At 44.4% G+C, this 26,944-nt stretch overlaps 1 protein-coding gene across 8 annotated transcripts in view; it reads left to right on the forward strand.

Annotated features, from left to right (window-relative positions):
• The window catches only part of FAT3 (FAT atypical cadherin 3), a 974,406-nt gene that overhangs the window by 926,495 nt on the left and 20,967 nt on the right, over nucleotides 1–26,944 (forward strand). For all 8 annotated transcript variants that reach the window (XM_073612979.1, XM_073612983.1, XM_073612984.1 and 5 more), the window contains 2 exons: nucleotides 19,717–19,870; nucleotides 23,670–24,325. In XM_073612979.1, the coding sequence (XP_073469080.1) occupies nucleotides 19,717–19,870; nucleotides 23,670–24,325 (810 nt within the window). The remainder of the gene's footprint in view (nucleotides 1–19,716; nucleotides 19,871–23,669; nucleotides 24,326–26,944) is intronic.

Below are 26,944 nucleotides of genomic sequence, written 5' to 3' on the forward strand. Positions count from 1 at the left end.
TGCTCTGATTCAGTAAAAGTCAAATTCAAATCACACAGGAATAGAAGTTGCTGATATCTGTTTTTCAATCCTACCGAAACAGTCCCTCTTTTCCTTCCTTGGTAGGAGTGCTCTCTAGTACAGTCTGATTTCACCAGGCATCCAAATCACACCCTCCCAGTGGGAAGGTTCTCAATGTATTTGCTTATCTTAATTCTTACCTGATTGTGGTCAGCTATGGCAGGGATCCCTTCATCCAGCAGCAGCAGCTCACTCTTTTTCCCACACACCTGCTTGTTTCCAGGACTGCCCCCTCACCATGTAGAATTGCACAGAGCATGATGGCACCAGCAGTCTCTGACCAGCCTTCTTCTCCTGGTGACACAGCATCATAAAGCTCCAGCAAAATCTGGCCAGACACCACTGTTAACCGTTCACTGCAACCTTGTGGAGCTCCCTCTTAGCTATTCAGTGGCTTCCTCCCTGAATTCTGCAGACTTGTGGCACAACAGAGTTCTCTTTCTTGAGCCGCTCAGTTCATTGTCCCCTTTCTCTGTTGCATCAGCCAATGACCACTCTCCAAACCCAGCCAAGATAGCTACGCCCTGCATTAGAGACATTATATAGATGAGCAGTACAAAGTGGTCTCCTTAAAGATGGCTTCTACACTTCTACATTAATGAATATTCAGTTTAACCCTGTCCATATTGCAGAAGGTTTATGCAGCAGCAACAAAGGAAGAAGTTCCACAGAAGTTATCAGCTACAGTCCAGGTTAAGGGAGGGAAACCTATATTTTGAAGGGGGGGGGGGGGTTGGATAGTGTAAGGAAGGGTTAAAATCTCTGTTTGGTTATTTTTACTGTCTGTGACCCATTTAAAATAGTTTTCTTCACTTCTTGTCTAGGAGTCACAACAGGAAATGAGGAAATATTCCCAAAGTGAAGGGAATATTTATTTTGGATTTTTGGAAAGTTTGACAATGATAACGAAGAGAGCAGTATATTTCACTAATGGGGACACATACGGCAGTAAAAACTTGAATGAGTGTCTAACTCTTCCCCACTCTATCCAGAACTGAAATAAAAGTTTTGATTTTTGCCTTTACATAACCATGAAAATCTATTGTGTGTAATGGTTTCTTGGCCAGGGATCCATCAGTCGGAATATGGTCTGCAGAGGTCCTATACTCCTCAAAAAATACTCTCCGGTCTAACTATAGCTACATGGGAAGGCATATTTATATGCCTATGTGCACTTTTTTTTACATACAGAGCCTTTAAAATAAATAGGACTGGGAATAGATTTTGCTACCAGTTGTGACATTTGTGAATTTCCTTGAAAATGTAATTACTTTCACTAACATGATTTCACATCTGGGAAGGTCTCTGAGTACATGTGCCTGCAATGTGTGCAGTCAGGATTATGAGTATAGGGTAAGATTAAAGGGATCTGCTAGAAATAAATCCCCAGTCCTGAAGGGGTAATCATTTTTATATACTGAATTGTTGGCTTCATTTGAATCAGTTCATCATCAGTGACAGGTCTGCAGGGGGTATTTTCCACACCGGGCTCCTGAGTTGTTGTTGTCCTTGTGGCATTGCCAATTTCTAGAGGTTGATTAACCACTTGAGCTCCGAGCCTCTTTCGGAGATTTGGTGCTTACAAGTTAAAAACATTTATTTTGCTAGAAAATTACTTAGAGCCCCCAAACATTATATATTTTTTTTCTAACACCCTAGAAAATAAAATGGCGGTTGTTGCAATACTTTCTGTCACACCGTATTTGCGCAGCAGTCCTACAAGCGCACTTTTTTGGGAAAAAATACACTTTTTTGAATTAATAAATTAGATAACAGTAAAGTTAGCCCAATTTTTTTATATATTGTGAAAGATAATGTAAATTGATACCCAACATGTCACGCTTCAAAATTGCCCCCGCTCATGGAATCGCGACAAATTTTTACCCTTACCTTTTACTCCATAGGCGATGTTTAAAAAATTCTACAGGTTGCTGTTTGGTGTTTTGTTTTGAGTTACCGAGGAGGTCTAGAGCTAGAATTATTGCTCTCGCTAAAATGATCGCGGCGATACCTCACATGTGTGGTTTGAACACTGTTTTCATATGTGGGCGCTGCTCACATATGCGTTTCTTATTTATTTTACCTTTTATTTTTTATTTTTTTTTATTTATTTTTTTTAATTTTTTTATTTTTACACTTCTTTAAAAAAAAAAAAATGTGTCACTTTTATTCCTATTACAAGGAATGTAAACGTCCCTTAAAGCGGGGTTCCACTCAAATTTTTAACTTAATCTTACCCCCTTCAGTTAATTGCATAGATGTTCAAATGCCGCATGAAAAATTTTTTTATCGCTGTAATTACCTTTATATTGTACTTTATTGTGGCACTTCCTGTCTCTCCTCCCATGGGAGTAGGCGTGTTTATTGCCTTTCCCCGGCGCCTCACTGTCTCCTGGGAGCTTAGTGTCAGGCTTCCCAAGATTCAGTGCGGGAACAATGATCATGCGTATGAACAAGCTGTGAATGAACAGCATTCACCGCATCCAGGAAATCAAGATGGAAACAGCCAGCATCACATTTTTAAAGTTATTCTTCAGTACGAAAACAGACAGAGGCGGAAATATTACACCCAAACTGTGAGTATTATTTTGGGATTAGCAAAGTGTCTCAATGACCTGAAAAAAAAAAAAAAGATTGGTCGCCGGACTCCCACTTTAATAGAAAAAAAATTACAGGACCTCTTGAATATGAGATCTGGGGTCAAAAAGACCTCATATTTACACTAAAATGCAATAAAAAAAATAAATAAATAAATAACAATTTGTTTTAAAAAAAATTTTTTTTTAAATGTTGCTTTAAGAGCTATGGGCGGAAGTGATGTTTTGACGTCACTTCCGCCCTGCAATGGTATGGAGAGGGGTGGGGGCCATCTTCCCCTCACTCGTCTCCATACCTAACAGGAGAAAGGACCCGATCGCCTCCGCCACTGCCGGCGGCTCAGGTAAGCGGCGGTGGACACCGGAGCGCAGCGGGAGGGCTTTATCTGAAAGCGGACCACCCGCTGGAGAAGAGGATACTGGGGTTATGGTAGCTAGCTGCTGCCATAACAACGATACACCTCTTCAAAGTACCGACATATAATGATGGCGGGCGGTCCGTAAGTGGTTAAAGCAGAGCTAAACTTAAAAACATTTCATAGCAGGTAGACCGTCTGCCAAGGCTTCTTTACCTCTCTGCTAGGAATCTTTTTTTCTTTATGCACTCATTAAGATAATGAGAATGGAGCCAGGTGCCAGGACAATGTATCTCTAGTGCTCGTGCGCCATCAGTGGTCAGACAGTGACAACAGGATTAGGACACTTGGCCGACAGAAGACTAGGAGAAAAAGTCAGCAACTGTGGATGGAGCAATGAGAGTGAATCTTGTGAGCTTCTGGGAACCCTCTGTGGATTTAGTGTGGTTTTAAAGTGTGTCAATGTATCCAAACAATCCATACTGCCAACACCCAGGCATCATGATGTGTGGCATAGGTAATCCTCTTTTTCATATTGCACTTGAGGAGCACCTGAATCCTGAGCACAGTGAGCACACAATATATAGAATGGCCCTGATTTTTGGCCAATTTGGAGATAAGTCCTGCCCCTCCCAGAGCTGACCCCATCTACGGTCGCTCACAGGCCCAAAGGTGGAGACTCTGTCCTTTATTATATATAGAGCTCTACTGCTCTTATTTTGAGAGATACAAAAACACATGACAATGCCTCCACATTGGGCATGCTGGGTTGAGTCCATGTTGTGCACACGCCTCTGACACAGAAATCAGTTAAAGCAGTGGTCATCAACCCTGTCCTCAGGGCCCACTAACAGGCCAGGTTTGCAAGATAACTGAAATACATCACAGGTGATATAATTTGCTGCTCAGTGATTGCAGTATTCTAGTCTGCATCTCCCCAAGGTAATACAAAAAACCTGGCCTGTCAGTGGGCCGTGAGGACAGGGTTGATGACCACTGAGTTAAAGGATCATCAGAAGTCTTTGAAGTGCTTGCATATCGGCAGTATTACATGTTTGGGCCCATTGAAGCACCTAACTGGTAAAAGAAAACACAATTTCTGGAAACCAGATGCATTGCCATGTTCACCACAAGAAAGAAGTACGGCATGAAAAAGTCCAAATTTGTGTACAACTAAAAGCAGACAAATGTGTTACCGCAAACTATAGAGTTGTTAGGAAGTCAAAACCAAACCTCCTGGACAACTGTGGAAATGGCAGAGAAGTCCTTCACGATCTCCTAAATATCAAACTGGGCACACCTACCCATATTCTAAGACCCTGGTGCCAAAGCTGTGGCCCTTTAGCAATTTTTGTGCAGACCTTACCTAAGTGCTTACCCAAGCCAGTGAAAGTGTTTGTTACACCAAAAAAAAATAAAATTCTGATTCTGGACCCTTAAAGCAGACTACACAGCACAGTGCTTGTGCTGTGTGATCTGCACCCCATCTAAACTGTAAAAAAAAACCTCCCTGAACCTGCCACTTCCTCTATGCCCCCTCTATACTGACCATGATAACCAGGGCTGCTCACCTCTCTCCCCCTCACCCCCTCCTTCCTGCCTGTCAGCTGTGTCTCTGTCTTTTATATTTAATAGTAGCGGCGGGGGGGGGGTGGTGGAGCGGAGACAGAGATACAGCTGACAGGCAGAGAGGACAGCAGAGAGGACAGCTACGTATGATGGAGGGACGTACTCTGACCACGGTGGTCAGGGCTGAGCAGCCCTGGTTATACTGTATAAATAAAGGGGCTGGCAGTGAATAAAATATTAGAGTTAACAAACACTTGAAGGAAAAATTCTTTAGACTGAATTCCAGTATTTCAATGGTTTGGTTTATTAAATTTATTTAAATTAACCCAAACTTGATCCTTGTCAGTGCTGTCCACCCCTTTTCTCATTTTATATTTTTATTAGATTAAGTAATTTTAAAACACAAATATGAAAGCAAGGAGTAGTATTGGCAGTGATCTCTATCAGTTTCATGTAATGTGTCTTCAATCTATGACTATCTCCCAGGGGCGGACTGACCATTGAGCCACTCGGGCACTACCCGAGGGCCCTGGGCCACTAGGGGGCCCCATCAGGGTTGCCAACCTCAGTAAAACCAGGGACAGTATGTATAAATCTGTGTTTTTTTTTACATCTGTCTGTGTATACTGTGTGTACATGTATGTGTATACTGTGTGATTGTATACTGTGTGTGTGTGTATACTGTGTGGCCCCATAATCTCTGATTGCCTGGGGGCCCCATAATCTCCTATTGCCCGGGGGCCCAATGAGTTATCAGTCCGCCCCTGCTATCTCCTGATGCATGTCACCAGACTCCAGCAACTCTATAGCATGTTTAGTCACGCATCTCATGTAGCATATCTGCAGCATCTGATCATCTCCTGTAGCATTTCCGCAGTCTCTCACCATTGCATGTAGCATATCTGCAGTTTCCAACCATCTCTGTAGCATATGTGCAGTCTCTGACCATCCTCTGTACATTGTTTGCTGTCTCTCACCATGTCCTGTTGTATGTCTGCAGTATGTGACCATCTCCTGTACGTTATCTGCAGTCTTTAATAATCTCCTATTGCATGTCTGCAGTCTTTGACAGCCTTCTATAGAATTGTATCTACTTGCACTTGAGGCCCTTTATATCAAGTAGGTTGACCACCACTGTTCTAAGGTCTGTAGCCACATTTAACATCTGCGGCATGCAGTCACCAGTGGTATAGGGATAGCTCAATAAGCACTATTTTTTTTCTTTTTACTATGCCCCAACCCTTGATGTACTAGACCAGTGTTTCTCAGCTGAGGTGCTGCTGGGTTGCCACAAGCACAGTATCATGTTTACCCTCAATTGTTTGCGCAAGAAGTTACCATGGTTCGAGTGGGTGGACCACCAGTACCGTAACAAACAATGATGCTCTAGGGCCAGGACATGTCATTCATTCCTATGGTGATAGTGTCTGAGTCGCAGGATCATAACCAAGCATTACTCTCATCCAGGGCAGGAGGCATGCAGGGCTGCCCCCAGCATTCAGGGGAAGATTGAAAGTGGCTCTAAAGCCTTGAGGTTTTTTACCCTAATGCACTCTATGCATCAAGGCAGGGATGCCCATCCTTTTAAAGAGTGAGGGCCACTTAAGCGACTTGGTAACCGGTCACAGGCCACAATGAGTGGAGTGGGCGGGTGACAGGTCTGTGCCCGCTCTACTCTGTGGGCCCTCTGATTTGATCTGCCTAGGCGGAAGGGGATGGATCCCCTTCTGTTTTTTTTTTTTTTTAACGGATCGGATTAGAGGTAGGCAGGTGTAAACAGACATAAGTCCACCACAGATGAATGGAGGGTCCGTTTGGGTCCACCTGAAAAACGGACAGGCAGATCCAATCGGACCGATCATGTGAAAGGGGCCTAAGGCTGCTTTCACTGGGGATGTAGCAAAGTGCACCTGTGGCTTTCTAGAAGTCTAGGTGCTGGCAATGCTGTAACAGACATCAAAAAAATCCTGGACAGCCGCACTCCAAAAATTTTAGCCTTTATTCAATAAAGTGTCATCCAAAATACAGGTCACAGCAAAGTGGAACAAAGCTTACGCGTTTCGCACTACATAGAATGCTTAGTCATAGCTATGACTAAGCACTCTGTGTAGTGCGAAACGCGTAAGCTTTGTTCCACTTTGCTGTTACCTGTATTTTGGATGACACTTTATTGAATAAAGGCTAATATTTTTGGAGTGCGGCTGTCCAGGATTTCTTTGATGTCTAACAGTAACCAGTGCAGAACTAGAACATATATGCCCAATGCTATTTGGTTGTAATTAAAAATAACTGACAATCTTCACTTCATTAATCACCCTGCAGGTATTTCCAGCTGTTGCTGGCCCATACATAGTGCATTTGGTATTACTGCACCTGTGACTGGAAGAGGTGCTACAGAGGAAGCATCAGCTATGCTCTCTACTGCAGATGCATGCTGCCTGTACCGCCATCTCCATTCTCAACACTGACGCTTTGGGGTGGGAGCCGGGAACACGCAATCTGTGCTTGCTGACCTGCCATCCCTAAGCAGGAGGTTGCAGGCCACATCAGAGAGCCAGCAGTTGGGTACCCCTGCATTAAGGTAAAACACCTTCTGTGTACTGCTTCCCCAGCCCCCAACCTCCCTTATACTCACCTGAGCCCGATCTCAATCCAGTGATGTGCACAAGAGCCGTGGCTCTGCCGGCTCTATCCCTCCTCACTGGGCAGATTGACAACAGTGGGAGCCATTGGCTTCTTCTCCAGTCAATCAAATCCTATGATGATGGAGCGATGGGTGGAGCCAAGCCCCGCTGTCTGTGTCTATTAACACAGACAGTGGGGCTCAGGAGCAAGCCCGCATTTGTGCCATCTTAGGAAGCGGCTTCCTTTGGTGGTAGACAGAGAAGAGGAGGAGCCGGCGCTGGCAGGGGACCCGAGAAGAGTGACTGAGGGGTTCTGCGATGGGGGGGCTCATGTATAGGGAGCCTAAGATGGATAGGGAAGCTCTGATGTGATGAGGAAATCTCATATATAGTGGGGTCCCTGGTGTATAGGGGGGCTCTGATGTGATGAGGGGATCTCATATATAGGAGGGCCTTTGATGTAAAGAGGTAGCTTTGATGTGAAGGGGGACTCACATTTATGTTTTTACATTTAGCACTGGGCTGCCTCAAGATTTTGCATACCTTTAAAGGGTGCCGCAACAAAGGTTGAGAAATGCTGTACTAGACTGTGCCGCAAATAAGTACAGAGAAATGTTTGCGTCTTGCAGGTATCTCTAGGTACTTGTTATTACATATATTTCTGCTCTTGTAAAAAAGTAGGTTAAGTAACGTGGAGTCAGCCGTGCCAGGTAATTACACTCATAGAGCAGACAGTAAAATGCTTCCTCAGTCTAAATGATGCAGCTAAGCCTTCAATTTGTGCTTTAAACCAATCCACAAGAGCCGCAGATAAACCTTTATTTCAAGAAGTCTGGAGTTATTAAAGTGGCATTTAGTGTTCAGTGCTGCACAGTAGCCTGATATGGATTCTTGGCTTGTTTTACAACTTGTAGACGGCGAGTGTCCTTCTCAGCTATTTATATGTGTTTCTAATACTAGGGAAATCCAAGGCAATACATAGTAATGGGAAGTGATAGTTTATGTCACATGTTCCATTGGTGCAATTATCACCTGGAAATTGGATTTGTAAAGACGTCTACACCTGTAGTTGGCTTCCAAATGCTCCCCCTAGTGGCCATTTGTATATTACACCTGATCGGATTTATCTAGCATTTGATTTTTGTTAGGTCTATGCTTGAGTTTCTTCAAGTGTTCTTGGAATTTTTTTTTTTGTAACGCACATTTTTACACTAATGCCCCGTACACACGGTCGGACTTTGTTCGGACATTCCGACAACAAAATCCTAGGATATTTTCCGACGGATGTTGGCTCAAACTTGTCTTGCATACACACGGTCACACAAAGTTGTCGGAAAATCCGATCGTTCTGAACGCGGTGACGTAAAACACGTACGTCGGGACTATAAACGGGGCAGTGGCCAATAGCTTTTATCTCTTTATTTATTCTGAGCATGCCTGGCACTTTGTCCATCGGATTTGTGTACACACGATCGGAATTTCCGACAACGGATTTTGTTGTCGGAAAATTTTATATCCTGCTCTCCAACTTTGTGTGTCGGAAAATCCGATGGAAAATGTCCGATGGAGCCCACACACGGTCGGAATTTCCGACAACACGCTCCGATCGGACATTTTCCATCGGAAAATCCGACCGTGTGTACGGGGCATTAGAGGTTTTTAGGTTTGGGTGTTTTTGTTTTAGCCAAAGGAAAGTTAATTACTAGGAGAAGGGGAAGCAAGAAATCACATGACAGATGACACATGGCAGCTGGACAGATCACCCCTCCCCGTCCCCCCGTCCAGTACCGCCACCGAACCTAACCTATTTGTGCATTTACAGGGTTAACACGAGGCAACTTATGGCCTCCTCACTGTCTGTCAAACGCATTTGAAAAGCCATCTACCACAGATCGTAAATCAGAGGTGCGGCCACAACAGCCATAAGTCTAAAGTTTTCCTGAAAGTTTTATCCTGAAAGTTTTGCTATACTCATCAGCAGATGTCACTGCAGGTGAAATCATTATTGATAGAGCCAGGGCTTCCTTAATGCATGAGCACCAAATGAATGCAGGCGTGTGGGCACTTTCACTTTCTCATATCCCAGCTCCACCTGGTGCTCAGACTTAGGCTCTGTTTCCACTAGTGCGACTTTTCATGCGACTTGGGACTGAAAAGTCACATGACAAATTGTTTCCCATGATTTCCAATGAGTACCGTTCATATCTGTGCGACTTCAAGTCGCAGCGACTTCAAAGTAGTCCCTGCACTACTTTGGTCCCACTTTGATGCGACTTGAGGTCTATAGATACAGGCATTGCTTCAAATCGCGGTAAAAAGTCGCGGTAAAATCGCGGTAAAAAATCGCGGCAAAATCGCGCGACTTTGGGGACGCACTAGTGGAAACCTAGCCTTACAGGCTGCCAAAGCCTCAGATAACATGAACCACAAGAGGAGAAGTTGACACTCGGAATGGCATTTAACAATGGGTATCCTTTATTGCAAAAACATATATAACAGTTGTAAAACATCCAAAGCGTTTTGGCCATCAGGCCTTCGTCATGGCTTAGAGCCTGATGGCCGGAACACATTGGCTGTTTTACAGCTGTTATATATGTTTTTGCAATAAAGGATAACCATTGTTGAATTCCATTCCGAGTGCTGACTTTTCCCCTTGTGATTAAAGCATAGGCACCCCTGGGCACTGCCCAGGGGCCCCAGATGCATGGGGACCATAATAATCTTGCATTAGGCTCTGCCCTTATAGGCTGACATCAGCATCACTAACGGCCGTGTGAGTGTGTATGTATGTGTTTGAGTTTATGTATGTACTGCATGTATGTTTGTTTTTTCTAAGCAGACTAAAAATTCACACCCAATATTTAGCACAATTTAGTCACACCCGCTTTTTGCCATGATCCGCTATAAATGCCTCAGGCCGCCATCTCCCTGGTTGGGGCTCCAGTGCATTACTTTGCCCAGGGACCCATAATGCTATCAAGAAGGCCCTGGATAGAGCTCTATCCCAAGGATATCAGAGACCTTGAGAAGGGAGGGGGGTTCTTACCTGTTACACCAACGTAATCAAAGGTAGTCCCAAACAAATGGGGATCTGCATTTTTCTTGGCAATCCTTCTTGAGTATGCATAGTGGATAATGGGGTAATATATTGGGAAAGAAAAAAGAGAAGGAGGTATGGAGGGAGAAAGAGGGAGGGAGAAAAAAAGAAAGAGAAAGAAAGAGGGATGGAGGGAGAAAGAAAAAAAAAGAAGGAGCGATGGAGGAAGAGAGAAAGAAAGAAAGAAAGAAAGAAAGAAAGAAAGAAAGAAAGAAAGAGCAGGATGGAGGGAGAAAGAAAAAAAAACGGTTAAAGCGAGAGAGAGAGAGAGAGAGAGAGAGAGAAGGAAAGAAAGTGGGATGGGGGAAGAGAAGGAAAGAAGGAAAGAAAATGAGAAGGAAAGAAAGAAAGTGGGATGGAGGGAGAGAGAGAGAAAAAAAAGAAGGAAAGAGAGATGGAGGGAGAAAGAAATAAAGCCGGACGAAGGGAGAGAGAAAAAAAGCAGGATGGAGGGGGAAAGAAAGAAAGAAAGCCGGATGAAGGTAGAGAGAAAGAAAGAAGGAAAGATAAAGAGAAGGAAAGAAAAGGAGAAAAAATAAAGAAAGCGGGCTGGAGGGAGAGAGAGAAAGAAAAGGAGAAGGAAAAGAAAGAGGGAAGGAGTGAGAGAGAAGCAAAGAAAGTGGGATGGAGTGAGAGAGAAACAAAGAAAGAGGGATGAAGGGAGAGAGAAAGAAAGAAAGCAGGATGGAGGGGGAGACAAAAAGAAAGAAGGAAAGAAAAAGAGAAAGAAGGATAAAAAGAAAGAGGGATGGAGAGAGAGAGAGAACCCACTCTTAAAATCACATAATTGCTGTAGCAAGAACCACATCTTGATAACCACTCTCTATTGCAAAAGCAATTAATATGAAAAAAAAATCTCAAATATTACAATACAAACACAATACAAACACAGTTCATATAAGAAGTCGGTCATCACCATAACATGGGTTGTATAAATACTTTAGACCTGCAGGGTACAGAGACAGAACGCTGACACTATCTGTGGGGGGGGTGTACATGTGACGCAGGCTTTTTTTTTTTTTTGGCTGGGCCGTGACCTACCTGACCTACATACACTGACGGTAGTGACCTACCTACACTGACCTACCTACACTGACAGTAGTGACCTACCTACACTGACCTACCTACACTGACCTGCCTGACCTACATTCACTGACATTTACATACTCTGACCTACCTACAGTGACCTACCTACACTGATGGTAGTGACCTACCTACACTCACCTACCTACACTGACGGTAGTGACCTACCTACAGTGACCTACCTACACTGACAGTAGTGACCTACCTACACTGACCTACCTACACTGACCTACATTCACTGACATTTACATACTCTGACCTACCTACAGTGACCTACCTACACTGATGGTAGTGACCTACCTACACTCACCTACCTACACTGACGGTAGTGACCTACCTACAGTGACCTACCTACACTGATGGTAGTGACCTACCTACACTGACCTGCCTGACCCACATACACTGACATTTACATACACTGTCTGACCTACCTCAGCCGTGGTGTGCGGTGTCACAGCAGCCAGGCAGTCAGTCAGTCAGTCAGAGGAGGAGCCGAGGAGGAGAGGAGAGCCGAGCAGGGATGTGGCGCGGCGGCCTCATTGTAATTCCCGCCTTCTGGAGCCTGCAGCGCCAATGATGGACGTCACACATCCCGCGGTCCTGGCATTGGACCAGTGGGACGTCTATCATAAGCGTTGCAGGCTCCAGAAGGCGGGACCTGCTATGGCACTCGGCCACACTCGGCAGCACTCGGCCAAACTCGGCGGCACTCGGGATCAGACCGGTCCCGTCGCTTGCCGCTCGGGGCTAACAATGGAGAGCTGCATGCCTGAGACTCTGGGCTTTTCGGGAACACATTTGGGGATTCAGCCACCCCCTCCCGATGCCTCTGGGTGCAGCCTTTTCATGGGGATCATAATCCCCCCCTCACCCAGTCCGCCCCTACCCGGGACAAACCCTATTTTCGGGATTATGCCCGGGAAGCGCTCAGACGGGGACATGGGTCTGAAATCTGTGAATGCAGATTGGGACTGTTGGCAACTATGCAACATTTCCCACTAAGGGCCCATTCAGACGCTGGCATTCTGGCACATTGCATTTACAGGTTTTTTAGGTATTACCATGCATTGCGTGGCAGTGCACCAAAACATCCACAAAAACATATCTTTGGCAACTCAGTGCAGAACAGTAGGGCATTACCATGTGTTGTGGTGTGCTGCTAAGCATGTACACTGGAGCTGCATTGGCACTGAAATGTGCTATTGCATGTAATCGCAGTGGAAAAACTAGTTTTGGCCTTTAACTATAAGAAGAGGCAGCAGGGAAGAAGTGATTTAAAAAATTTACATGCATTTGATCTGCAGATCCCACAGTGTCCTATTTCAGGCATCAGGAATTGATCTGGTGGTCAGGCATATTACTGAAATCAGGCGTGTACAAGCAGGCAGGGTTGAGACCCCTCAAGAAATCATATTTAGAAAATTAGAGTCTATCGTTGAAAGTAAGGTATTTGTACAGCATGCAGCCATTTGCAGAACTGATTGTATAATTGGCCATCAGGAGTTCCACTTTAAAGGGTCACTCCAACCAAAGCCAATGTTCAGTTTTGATAGATGCTAGTCCATCCAACCATCTCTGTAGAGTTCCCATGTCTATACTCCTGGTGTGACCTTTGGGAGACATCTGACTATATCTGTGGAATGCAGCAGAATGGGATGGAGATAAAGGGGAACCCAATATGCCAGATTTCACCATTCGTGTGGAGTTCTCTTTAATATTTTCTCTTATTCTCATGCCGCCCTCCCTCCTATGCCATGTACGGCAAGCATTTTAGTGCTGCTAACGTACATTCAGAGCTCAATTTGCTTAGATAATTTTCTATGTAGGAGACAACATAGTCATGAAAATCACACTCCAGCAAGTTTTATTCTTTCCCTCTAATAGAGAGACAACTGATTTCTATGCAGCACCATGAAAACATGGCAAACAATGCCATCTAGTGTATGAACTATGTACATGCAGCGTCTTCAGCCGCAGTATGGGTCTGAAGGGCAGTCATTTGTACTGCCAATATATGTAATGGTGTAAATGTATATATTATGTATTACAGGTGTTTATATAGCACCAACCTTTTATACGGCGCTGTACATTTTGTAAATACTCTGCTCTCAAGGGGCTTACAATCTAAGGTCTTTGTTTCACTTGCCAATTTAGACAGAAGCCAATGAACCTAACATGTTTGTAGAGTGTGGGAGGAAACTGGAGTACCTGGAGGAAACCTACACAAGCACAAAGAAAACATAAAAACTCCATATATTTCTAAAGTCTAATGAATTCGGTAGTGATTCAAACTAAACTCCAGACCGAAAACAGTTACTAGTTAACATGATCCCGGGAGGTCCGGAGGAGCACTTAGGGTAGGAAGTGGCAGTACATTGGTGGTTACACACTCACCAGTCAAGCATGGTTCAAGAAATGATCAGAGACTGCAGATATGCTACAGGAGATGGTCAGAGACTGCAGATAAGCTACAGGAGATGGTCAGAGACTGCAGATAAGCTACAGGAGATGGTCAGAGACTGCAGATAAGCTACAGGAGATGGTCAGAGACTGCAGATAAGCTACAGGAGATGGTCAGAGACTGCAGATAAGCTACAGGAGATGGTCAGAGACTGCAGACAAGCTACAGGAGATGGTCAGAGACTGCAGATAAGCTACAGGAGATGGTCAGAGACTGCAGATAAGTTACAGGAGATGGTCAGAGACTGCAGATAAGCTACAGGAGATGGTCAGAGACTGCAGATAAGCTACAGGAGATGGTCAGAGACTGCAGATAAGCTACAGGAGATGGTCAGAGACTGCAGATAAGTTACAGGAGATGGTCAGAGACTGCAGATAAGCTACAGGAGATGGTCAGAGACTGCAGATAAGCTACAGGAGATGGTCAGAGACTGCAGATAAGCTACAGGAGATGGTCAGATACTGTAGGCATGGTACAGGAGATGGTCAGATACTGTAGGCATGGTACAGGAGATGGTCAGATACTGTAGGCATGGTACAGGAGATGGTCATGGACTGCAAATATGCAATATAGAAGATGGTCAGAGACTGCAGATATGCCTCTGGAGAAGGTCAGAGACTGCAGATATGCTACATGAGATGGTCAGAGACTGAAAGCATGGTACAGGAGACAGTCAGAAACTGCAGATATACTACAGGAGATGGCTATAAGCTGCAGATATGCTACAGCAGATGGTCAGAGACTGCAGATATGCTACAGGAGATGGCTAGAGGCTGCAAGTATGCTATATAGGAGATGTCAGAGACTGCAGACATGCCACAGGAGAAGGTCAGAGACTGCAAATATGATACATGAGATGGTCAGAGACTGCAGATATGCTACAGGAGATGGTCAGAGACTAAATGCATGGTACAGTGACAGTCAGAAACTACAAGTATGCTATATAGGAGATGGTCAGAGACTGTAGATATGCTATAGGAGATGGTCAGAGACTGTAGATATGCCACAGGGGATGGCTAGAGGCTGCAGATATGCTACAGAAAATGTCAGAGGTTGAAGGCATGGTACAGGAGACAGTCGGAGACTGCAGGTATTCTATATAGGAGATGGTCAGAGATGGTCAGAGACTGCAGATATGCTACAGAAGGTTGTACATGACCAAACATGCTATATAAGTTGAGTTGTCTATTAAGAATTACAGCAGCAGAAGACCACACCGGCTGCCACTGCTGTCAGCTAAGAACAGGAAACTGAGGCTACAATTCGCACAGGATCATCAAAATTGGACAATAGAAAATTGTAAAAACATTGCCTGGCCTTATGAGTCTTGATTTCAGCGCGCAACATTCAGATGGATGGGTCAGAATTTGGCATAAACAACATGAAAGCATAGATCCATCCTGCCTTGTATTAACGGTTCAGGCTGGTGGTGTAATGGTGTGGGGGGATATTTTCTTGGCACACTTTGGGCCCCTTAGTACCAATTGAGCATTGTTTAAACACCACATCCTACCTGAGTATTGTTGCTGACCATGTCCATCCCTTTATGACTACAGTGTACCCATCTTCTGATGGCTCCTTCCAGCAGGATCATGCACCATGTTGCAAAGCTCAAATCATCTCACCACTGGTTTCTTGAATGTGGCAATGAGGTCACTGTACTCCAATGGCCTCCACAGTGACACAGATCTCAATCCAATAGAGCAGCTTTGGGATGTGGTGGAACCAGAGATTCGCATTATGGATGTGCAGCCAACAAATCTGCAGCAACTGTGTGATGCTATCATGTCAATATGGACCAAAATCTCTGAGGAATGTTTCCAACACCTTGCTGAATCTATGCCACGAAGAATTATGACAGTTCTGAAGGCAAAAGGGGGTCCAACCCGGAACTAGCAAGGTGTACCTAATAAAGTGGCCGGTGAGTGTATACACAGTCGTGGCCAACAGTTTTGAGAATGACACAAATATTAATTTTCACAAAGTCTGCTGCTTCAGTGTTTTTAGCTTTTTTTGTCAGATGTTACTATAGTATACTAAAGTATAATGACAACCATTTCATTAGTGTCAAAGGCTTTTTTTGACAAGTTTATACAAAGAGTCAATATTTGCAGTGTTGACCCTTCTTTTTTCAAGACCTCTGCAATTCTCCCTGGAATGCTGTCAATCAACTTCTGGGCCACATTATGATTGATGGCGGCCCATTCTTGCATAATCAATGCTCGGAGTTTGTGGGGGTTTTTTGTTCACCCGCCTCTTGAGGATTGGTCTGGGGAGTTTCCTGGCCATGGACCCAAAATTTTGATGTTTTGTTCCCCAAGCCGCTTAGTTATCACTTTTCCCTTATGGGGACATTGGGGAGGTGCTCCATCATGCTGGAAAAGGCATTGTTCCTCACCAAACTGTTCTTGGATGGTTGGGAGAAGATGTTCTCGGAGGATATTTTTGTTCCATTCTTTATTCATGGCTGTGTTCTTAGGCAGAATTGTGTATGAGCCCACTCCCTTGGCTGAGAAGCAACCCCACATATGAATGGTCTCAGGATGCTTTACTGTTGGCATGACACAGGACTAATGGTAGCGCTCAACTTTTCTTCTCCGGACAAGGTTTTTTCCGGATGCCCCAAAAAATCAGAAATGGGATTCATCAGAGAAGATGACTTTACCCCAGTCCTCAGCAGTCCAATCTCTGTACCTTTTGCATAATATCAGCCTATCCCTAATGTTCTTCCTGGAGAGAAGTGGCTTCTTTGCTGCCTTTCTTGACACCAGGCCATCCTCCAAAAGTCTTCTCCTCACTGTGGGTGTAGATGCCCTCACACCTGCCTGCTCCCATTTCTTAGCAAGCTCTGCACTGGTGGTGCCACAATCCCGCAGCTGAATCAACTATAGGAGAAGGTCCTGGTGCTTGCTGGACTTTCTTGGGCACCCTGAAGCTTTCTTCACAAATGCAGTGAAAATGTTTTTTTTTTTATGGAATTAAGTTAATTTTCATGGCAAAGAGGGACTTTGCAATTAATTAAAATTCATCTGATCACTCTTCATAACATTCTGGAGTATATGCAAATTGCCATCATAAAAACTGAGGCAGCAGACTTTGTGAAAATTAATATTTGTGTCATTCTCAAAACTTTCAGCCATGGTTGTATACACACATATACACTATACTTTAACTATGGAATTAGGATTTGTTGTTTTTCTTTTCTAGCAACTGAAAAAAAAAAGGAAAATCTGGCCTTAGGTTTCTGAAAATTGTTTAAATAATTTACAGGCATACGGTCAAAATTCTTTTCTACGACTTCTAATTTGTTTGCTTTGTGGCTATTCAGTTTATAGCCACTAGATGTCAATATTGAGTTATGCAGAGTCAAGTTCTCTTTTCCAGCGCTCTGTATCATTGTTACATTATTGGGGATCAGTTAATTAAAATTTAACACTAACATTTTTATGTGTGAAAAAAAAAAGTTTAATGGAAAATACAGCGATCTGGAACAATAAAAATGACAAGCTCCATTTTTAAAAACTAAGCTCAGGGCAGAATTTAAAATTTGGCTATGAAATGTGTACAGTACAAGGATGCAGCCTGCCTGCCGGGGTCTTTGGTTCTTAATTAAAGCGTAGTACGGTAGTAGTGCGGACCATCTCAGATCCAGTATTTTATTGCTGTTGTTGTTGTTGTTATTATTATTGTAGGTGTGTGGAAAATCAGTATGGTCCCTGGATCATTCTACTAAAGGAAAAGTAACTGCTTAGTGATCTGTCATAGCTACTTTATGCTTGTTCTTTTTTTGGCCTTCCTTGTTAATTGTAGCTGTGACAATCTCCTGCAAAGTCTACTGTCAGTACGCAATATATCTACTAGTGCACACCAACTAGACCAATTAATCCACTTTGATCATACTAGAGCACTGTGACCAGTCAGGATGGGGAGTCCTATAAGGCGGCTGCTGAAGTCTATGATTTAGTATGTTTTTTCTTTGCTGTAGGTTTAAAGTGGAGGACAGGAACATGATGGCCTGAGTGAATTCTGCCTGAATGAATGTAGGACAATTAGAGTAACACCCATGCACATTCACTACTTAATGGCCTTGATTTATTTATTATGAAATTGTTTCTTACTAGGTTTTTCTGCCTCTTTGTAACGTCCTCCTTGAGTTCCCAAACCTCTCCTTCTCCCCTTCAGTCCCATTTGTTTTGAACAAGCAGTGCACAATAGTTGTGATCATATGCACTGCTCTATGCACAATACCATACCAGTGACGGCTGGTGGGTTCTTTTTTTGGGGGTAGCAAACAAACAACATCCTCCCCCCCCCCCCCCCGGCGCCACAGCTTGGCTCTGACAGAACCCCCAGCGGCGTGGCTCGGCACACCCCTGAACTAGGCATTCTGTGAATAAGGCACCCCTGGAACTGAACTCTGTACATAGCACACCCCTAAACTTTGCATTCTGTGCATAAGGCACCCCTGGAACTGAACTCTGTACATAACACACCCATAAACTCTGCATTCTGTGCATAAGGCACCCCTGAAACTGAACTCTGTATATAGAACACCCCTAAACTCTGAATTCTGTGCATAAGGCACCCCTGGAACCAAACTCTGTACATAGCACACCCCTGAACTCTGCATTCTGTGCATAAGACACCCCTGGAACTGAACTCTGTACATAGCACACCCCTAAACTCTGCATTCTGTGCATAAGGCACCCCTAGAACCAAACTCTGTACATAGCACACCCCTAAACTCTGCATTCTGTGCATAAGGCACCCCTGGAACTGAACTCTGTACATAGCACACCCCTAAACTCTGCATTCTGTGCATAAGGCACCCCTAGAACTGAACTCTGTACATAGCACACCCCTAAACTCTGCATTCTGTGCATAAGGCACCCCTGGAACCGAACTCTGTACATAGCACACCCCTAAACTCTGCATTCTGTGCATAAGGCACCCCTGGAACCGAACTCTGTACATAGCACACCCCTAAACTCTGCATTCTGTGCAAAAGGCACCCCTGGAACTGAACTCTGTACATAGCACACCCCTAAACTCTGCATTCTGTGCATAAGGCACCCCTAGAACTGAACTCTGTACATAGCACACCCCTAAACTCTGCATTCTGTGCATAAGGCACCCCTAGAACTGAACTCTGTACATAGCACACCCCTAAACTCTGCATTCTGTGCATAAGGCACCCCTGGAACCAAACTCTGTACATAGCACACCCCTAAACTCTGCATTCTGTGCATAAGGCACCCCTGGAACCAAACTCTGTACATAGCACACCCCTGAACTCTGCATTCTGTGCATAAGGCACCCCTGGACCTGAACTCTGTACATAGCACACCTCTGAACTCTGTACATAGCCCACCCCTGAACTCTGTACGTAACGCACTCCTGAACCCTGCACTCTCTACATACAGCGCCCCAGATACAACTGGCCCTTTGAGGGCAGCCATACTGCTGATGCGGCCAGCAATTAAATTGAGTTTGACACCCCTGGTTTAGCTTGTCATCATAATGTGACATTACAATCTTTTGACCAATTCATATTTGTTCAGTTAAAAATATTAGATTTAATCCAAAGTGGTCATCATGGTATCCTACCAGCCCTTTAACATTTAATCTGTGTGCCTAGAGGGGCCACTGGTGACATATGTACATTCAAATGTGTTACTGTACTCTTTAGCAGACTAAACAAACTTGGCTTGTAAAAAAAAAATATTGAACATGTGAAGCTGGATGAGTGTTACTGATAACAATGAGCAGTAGGAGGCGCTGGTCTACAGCTAAATCAGTCCGCTATGCTTGTGTTTGACTTTTCCCTGCTTATTGATGCCTGATAATGTCTATTCTTTTCCTCTGATAGGTTATCAGTGCAGTTGCCCATCTAAGTTTATAGGGAAGAACTGTGAATCAGAGATCACGGCATGCTTTCCAAACCCTTGCCGGAATGGTGGGACGTGTGATCCGATTGGGAGCGCGTTTATCTGCACTTGCAGGACCGGCCTGAGGGGATTAACGTAAGTGGATGATGATTTGAATACCAAAGTGTTTTCACGCTGAAGCAGTTTGCTTGGCCTTTCAACCGTACAAGGAAGGATTAAGTACAGGAAATGGCACAGCATGATATGATTATTACAGGTGGTCGGTGAAAACCAGATCTGATATTGATCCAAATTAATGTTACTTTTTGTAATCCTGATCTAATGACGCCTGCGAAGGCACATGGCACACTATTTCTCCAAGGAACTAGACGAGGCTTCCCTACGCACCAAACGGTCACTTCACTAAAACTTAACCTTTATTTTAAATCATAAATAGTATGTAAATCACCATATCAAGAATACCTACAGGATCAGGTCAATGCCATTATATATAAAAATCAACGTTCTATCTCTTTGTGGTAATATTACCATCTACCAAGTTTAAATGGTGAAAACTTTTCTTGAATATATACGTATAGACAATATGAGGGCTATAATTTCCTCCTATATTCAATATAAAGGCTCCAGGCTGTATTGGAGAATATGTAAAGTAAAGGTCTACTCACCAACACCACCTGGTATCAAGAGATGGGGGTGTATCTGTCTCTCCTCCCATCTCTTGGCCACATATAAAATTGAGATGAACAGAAAAAGAGAAGGTATGCTAGTAAATACTGTCTTACTGAAGATATGGGCTATCTATCCTCTGCCCTATTAAATTATCTATCTCTCAGATATGCGAAATGGGTACACTCATCCATGTGGACACAAATAACCACTGATGGACGAGCCCCATATATCACCATATCCACAAAAAAACACTATTTCTCCATATCTAGAAGGAGAATCACATAAACAACTGTACTCTGCTGCTGGTAGAACTTTGGGGCTTGAGGGTGAGTTTAATTTCCATCTAAATTTATTGAAATTTTTTTGTACAAGCAAACACGAATTCATACATAGATGGCATAATCATACCATCAAGCATATTTCAAAACATTACACAAACCAACAACAAAGAAATTAAAAAAAAAAGGGGGGGGGGGCAACAAATATGCCCTGTACACACGATAGGATTTTCCGACAACAAATGTGTATGCTCCATAGAACATTTGTTGTCGGAATTTCCGCTAACAAATGTTTGAGAGCAGGTTCTCAAATTTTCTGACAACAAAACTTACTGTTGGCAATCATGTGTACATAAGTCCGATGCACAAAAGTCCACGCATGCTCGGAATCAAGCAGAAGAGCCTCACTGGCTATTGAACTTAATTTTTCTCGGCTTGTCGTATGTGTTGTACGTCACCGCGTTCTTGACGTTCGGAATTTCCGATAACATTTGTGTGACCGTGTGTATGCAAGACAAGTTTGAGCCAACATCCTTTAGAAAAAAATCCATGGATTTGTTGTCGGAAAATCCTATTGTGTGTATAGGGCAATAAACATGTATTAAAACCTTACTTAGTCACATAGAAGTCCTACTTTACTTCCCATAAAACCTTCTAATTTAATGTTGATTCCCTGAAAGTCCTTCAGGATGAGTTTAAAGCTGACCAAAGATTTTGGCCATTTGCTTTAAAATTAATGAATGCTAATGAAGTGTGTGCAATGTGTGGCCGCTGCTGCGTTCTGTCATACTCTAAGGGCCCTTTCACACTGGAGCGGTTTGCAGGCGCTATTGCGCTAATAATAGCGCCTGTAAACCAACCCGAAAGTACCGCTGCTTTCTTTCCAGTGTGAAAGCCCTCGGGGCTTTCACGCTGGAGCGGTGCGCTAGCAGGACGGGAAAAAAAGTCCTGCTAGCAGCATCTTTGGAGCGGTAAAGGAGCAGAGTGTATACCGCTCCTACACCACTCCTGCCCATTGAAATCAATGGGACAGCGCGGCTATACCGCCAACAAAGCGCCTCTGCAGACACGCTTTGCGGTGGTTTTTAACCCTTTCTCGGCCGCTGGCGGGGGTAAAACCGCCCGCTAGCGGCCGAATACCGACGGTAAAGCGCCACTTACAATAGCGGCGCTTTACCGCCGACGCCGCCCCCGCCCCAGTGTGAAAGGGCTCTTACTTTGAATCCTCCCGTACAGTACAGACAGTGCAGAACATCCAGTAATTAAAATTACAGTTCTGGCTAGAGCACACAGGTCGTTTGCTCTGCAGCTCATCGATTACAACAATTTCTTGAATTCTTTTCAACAAATGCAAGGTGTCCTGTAAATGGAGAAGGAGAAGCTGAACGTCACAATATTTCTTCCTCACAGAACACCTTGCGTTTCCTGAAAGGATTCAAAGATTTAAAAAGATTCAAGACATTTTCAGAATGGAGTGAACTGGTGTGATCTGTATGCTCCAGCGGAAAATGTAAATCTCAGCATCAAATGTTTGGTGCTGACTGTACTGTAAGGGGTGGGGGGGATAGTAAGAGTATTAGGCCTAGTTCACAAGGGTTGTATGTCTCTGTGCCCCGTGTTAGAGCCATGTATGCCCAGCTCTGCATAGGTGTTCCGTGCATCTCTGTGGAAGCAGTTATATAGCTATCAATTGGGATGCAGCAACTTCACAGACATAGCCACTTGTTGAGCGGGGAGGGTCACCCAACCAGGAACACTCACAGGACTGTGGTGAAGGAACAGCTTGCGTGATGCTGACAGTATCTGCCAAGAGCACAGTGCGGCCTGGCTGGTCCAACCCAAAAGGGAAAGCTTCCTGGAACAGGGAGACATGGTCCCTGCTCTTTGCCTACTCCTCCAAAACCTCTCCCTATTGCTAGCACTGTCCCTGCCAGACATGGAACTTGTCCCTACTCTAGCCACTTGTATAAAGCACACCAAAACCTGGGATCAGAGTCTTAAACAGACTCTGCCTAACCCAAGATGGCCACCTGGATCACATGGGACCAGAGCATCCAACCGGTTCACTGTCCTGTGTAACCGAGGGAGCCATAGAGAAACCCTGTTTCCCTCCACTTCCTCTCCCCTCTGCACTGCCTCCTGCAGTGGAGAACATAGGCTGCACCTTCCTACACACTGCTCCCAATCTGACATCTATGTGAATGAGGGTACATGGCCCAAAACACATCACAACACCCTGCCTCAGTACTCCTCTCTAGAGCCCTGAACCCTAATGTAAGTAGTGGGCTGGCCCTTGGAAGGAGTTATGCAAACTTTAAAGTGCCTTGATAGGTGGATGTCAGTCTGGAGGAGTGGGCATTCTTGATTGGGCCTCCATAATTGAGTGGGCCTCCGTGTTTGAAAGAACATAAATCCAATGAATGAAGGGGGTGGGCCAAGGATAGTAAGGCTGGGGAGGAATTGGCTAGAAGATGCTGGATATCTCTACAGGAAATGAGGTGGGCTTTATTCACCTTTGCTGCAACTTATAATGTACACTGTGTGACGCTCACAGTGTGCAGTGAAATCAGAGTAAACGATTTCAGTACACGAGAGGAGCCTGTACAACTGTACAAGATGGAAGGAAAGCCTGGAGTTCAGCTTTAGGCTGAGTTCACACTGAAATCGGATGTGGCTGACAGCAGGGTCCGGTGTGTCCCTGTTCACCGTTTCAGGTCTGAGTTCGGTCCGATTTTCTTAGCCAATTTCGGACCTGAAACGGACCAGAAGACGCACAGGACTCTTCTGTAAACCGCTCTACGGTTGTCGCTGAGCTGTGTGAACCGGCACCATGGAGAGCCAGTCACACTCTCCTGACATACGTATTGGATGTGGCGAAACCTGCATCCTATTCGCAATAGTGTGAATCCAGCCTCAAAGTATAGTTATCGTGAAAATCAATTTCGTAGACTATCCTTTCCCACATAACCACTTCTTTCTCTCACTAGGTGTGAAGAAGATATAAATGAGTGTGAAAGAGAGGACTGTGAAAACGGTGGAACTTGTGTGAATATCTTCGGGTCCTTTTTCTGTAACTGTACCCATGGATACGTTGGACAGTATTGTGGTTTGAGGCCCGTTGTGGTTCCAAACATTCAAGCTGGACATTCCTATGTCGGCAAGGAGGAGCTGATTGGAATAGCCGTGGTGCTGTTTGTCATATTTGTCCTCATCGTCCTCTTCATAGTTTTCCGAAAGAAGGTGTTCCGCAAGAACTACTCACGTAACAACATCACTCTTGTCCAAGACCCCGCCACTGCAGCACTTTTAAATAAAACCAACGGGATTCAGTTTAAGAACCTTCGCAGTGGCGGAGATAGTAGAAACATTTACCAAGAGGTGGGACCGCCACAAGTACCAGTCCGGCCCATGGCTTACACTCCTTGTTTCCAGAGTGAATCCCGGAACAATCTTGATAAGATGGTGGATGGTCTTGGTGTGGAGCACCAGGAGATGACCACCTTTCACCCTGAGTCTCCGAGGATCCTGACAGCTCGAAGAGGAGTGGTGGTGTGCAGTGTGGCTCCCAACATGCCATCGGTGTCGCCATGCCGGTCTGACTGTGACTCAATTAGGAAAGGACCGTGGGACTCAGGAAATGATTGTGAGTCACATTTGCCACATAGTAAACCAGTTTTAATAAATCTCCCCCGGTGCTTTATCCAACTAAATTGTATTCAGTTTGGGTTTACCTCCACTTTAGGCCAGTTTTACAAATGAGGGTATATATGTTTTCTGATTCACAAAATGTCCAGTATAAAAGCCAGTTGTAGACATGAAACGTCTTGATGTACATTCTCCCTTGGATTTCCTTAGCAGAGATTTTACAAACCACACTTTTAAGTCTGACAGCTCTGAAAATTGTTATTTCTCAACTTAGAAGATTGGTAGACAAAGTACAGTGCATTAAGCGTAAGGTAAGATTTTGTTCAGAAGGGAGAAGACATTAGTGTTTATTTAATTTGGCTTTTTACGTCTAGCTTAAAAAAAAAAAAAAAAAAAAAAAGTTTATCGTAGAAAAGCTTTAAAAAAAAAAGAGCAAAAAGCACGAGAAGAAGCCATCATAGTGAGAACAAGTAACATGGGGACTGAAGATGCAGATTTGCTGCTGACAGTATTCGGACCAATGGCACTTTTTTTGTGTTGCTAATGTGTGTGGCATTAAAGTAAGAAAATCGCCACTGCGGGTTAATGGCTCCCAAAATGGAACTGCCTGATGTGCACATATTTATGTAGTTGAGAAGGCGAACTGCACCTCTGCCTGGTGTCAGCTTGTCCCTATATATTGGCTGTGAATTATCTATGATCAACCTGTCTGGGTAGAGCTGGTCAGACAGCTCACCAAAAAAGCAAGCCAATTATTGTCCATAGGAGTCCATAGCAGACAGTAGCTTTTTACATGTAATTTTCCTATGAAGGTATATATGGTGGTTTTGTACATATTTATTTGGACTTAAAGAATGATCTCTTAAAATATATTTTTATTTCAGATAACTAAATAGGCAATAAAGTCCACAGTTGTGCAATTTGTTGACTTTTTAAGCCTGGAATTGCACAATTGACAATGACAGCACATGAAATAGCATAATTGTTGATAACCCACATGAAAAGAAAATATCCATATACCATATATACTTGAATATAAGCCGACCCAAATATAAGCCGAGGCACCTAATTTTACCACAAAAAACTGGGAAAACGTATTGACTCGAGTATAAGCCTAGGGTGGGAAATGCAGCCGCTACTGTAAGTGGAAAAGAGGGCCAACAATTCCCATCTGCAGCCTCACTGTGCCATCCTCATGCCCCACTGTGCCACCTGCATGCCCCACTGTGCCATCTCCATGCCTCACTGTGACATCTCCATGCCTCACTGTGCCATCTGCATGCCCCACTGTTCTATCTCCATGCCCCACTGTGCCATCTCCATGCCTCACTGTGCCATCTCCATGCCTCACTGTGCCATCTCCATGCCTCACTGTGCCATCTGCATGCCCCACTGTTCTATCTCCATGCCCCACTGTGTCATCTCCATGCCCCACTGTGCCATCTACATGCCTCACTGTGCCATCTCCATGCCTCACTGTGCCATCTCCATGCCTCACTGTGCCATCTGCATGCCCCACTGTGCCATCTGCATGCCCCACTGTGTCCATCTGCATGCCCCACTGTCCCCATCTCCATGCCCCACTGTCCCCATCTCCATGCCCCACTGTGCCATCTCCATGCCCCACTGTGTCCATCTGCAGCCTCATGTACCTGATCTCCGATCTCCATAACACCGGCGCTGGTACATGCAGTCTAATCGGTGGCCGTGCAGTGTAACAAAGCCCCACCTTCTCCTCGTCCTCGTCCATGACGGAACACTGATTCAGTTTCCCAGCAGTGAGTCAGTGTTGCGCATATCACGGATGAGGACGAGGAGAAGGCGGAGCTTTGTTACACTGCACGGCCGCCGACTAGACTACATGTCACAGCGCCGGGAGATCAGGTACATGAGGCTGCAGGACACAGTGACTCGAGTATAAGACGAGGGGGCTTTTTCAGCACAAAAAAATGTGCTGAAAAACTTGGCTTATACTCGAGTATATACGGTACACAATCCCATACCCACAGTTGATCCAGAGGAAGGGAAAATAACCCCAATAATGCATGATCCAATTTGCTCCATTGAGGGGAAAAAAATCTTTCCTGGTCCCAATTTGCTCCATTGAGGGGAAAAAAATCTTTCCTGGTCCCACACAAGGCAATCATATATTTCCTCGTTCAAAAATCCCTGGTGTTGTTACCTCTAAATGTTAGTATTCATTTACATTTTTTGCATTTAGGAAAGAATCCAGCTCTGAACAATCTACTCAGCTGGCCAGAATTAGTTCTTGCAGGAGTCTATTCCACATGTTCACAGCCCTTACCGTGAAAAAGCCTTGAGTGCCGCCTTGTGGTTTATAATGCTCTGATAGTCAATAACTCTACACAAAGTTCACAAAGTATGAACCACTTATGTATTTATACACGGTGGCCATATTCCCCCTTAATCAAAACGTTTCTGAAATTAAAAAAAAACAGCATTCTAAGCCCCGGTTCACACAGGGGCGGCACGACTTGCAGGTCGCCTCAGCGAGGCGACCTGTAAACTACTTCCGAGGCGACTTGCAAAACGACTTCTGCATAGAAGTCTATGCAAGTCGCCCCCAAAGTAGTACAGGAACCTTTTTCTAAGTCGG

Source organism: Aquarana catesbeiana, linkage group LG02, assembly GCF_042186555.1.
Source record: "Aquarana catesbeiana isolate 2022-GZ linkage group LG02, ASM4218655v1, whole genome shotgun sequence".
Taxonomy (NCBI): Eukaryota; Metazoa; Chordata; class Amphibia; order Anura; family Ranidae; genus Aquarana; species Aquarana catesbeiana.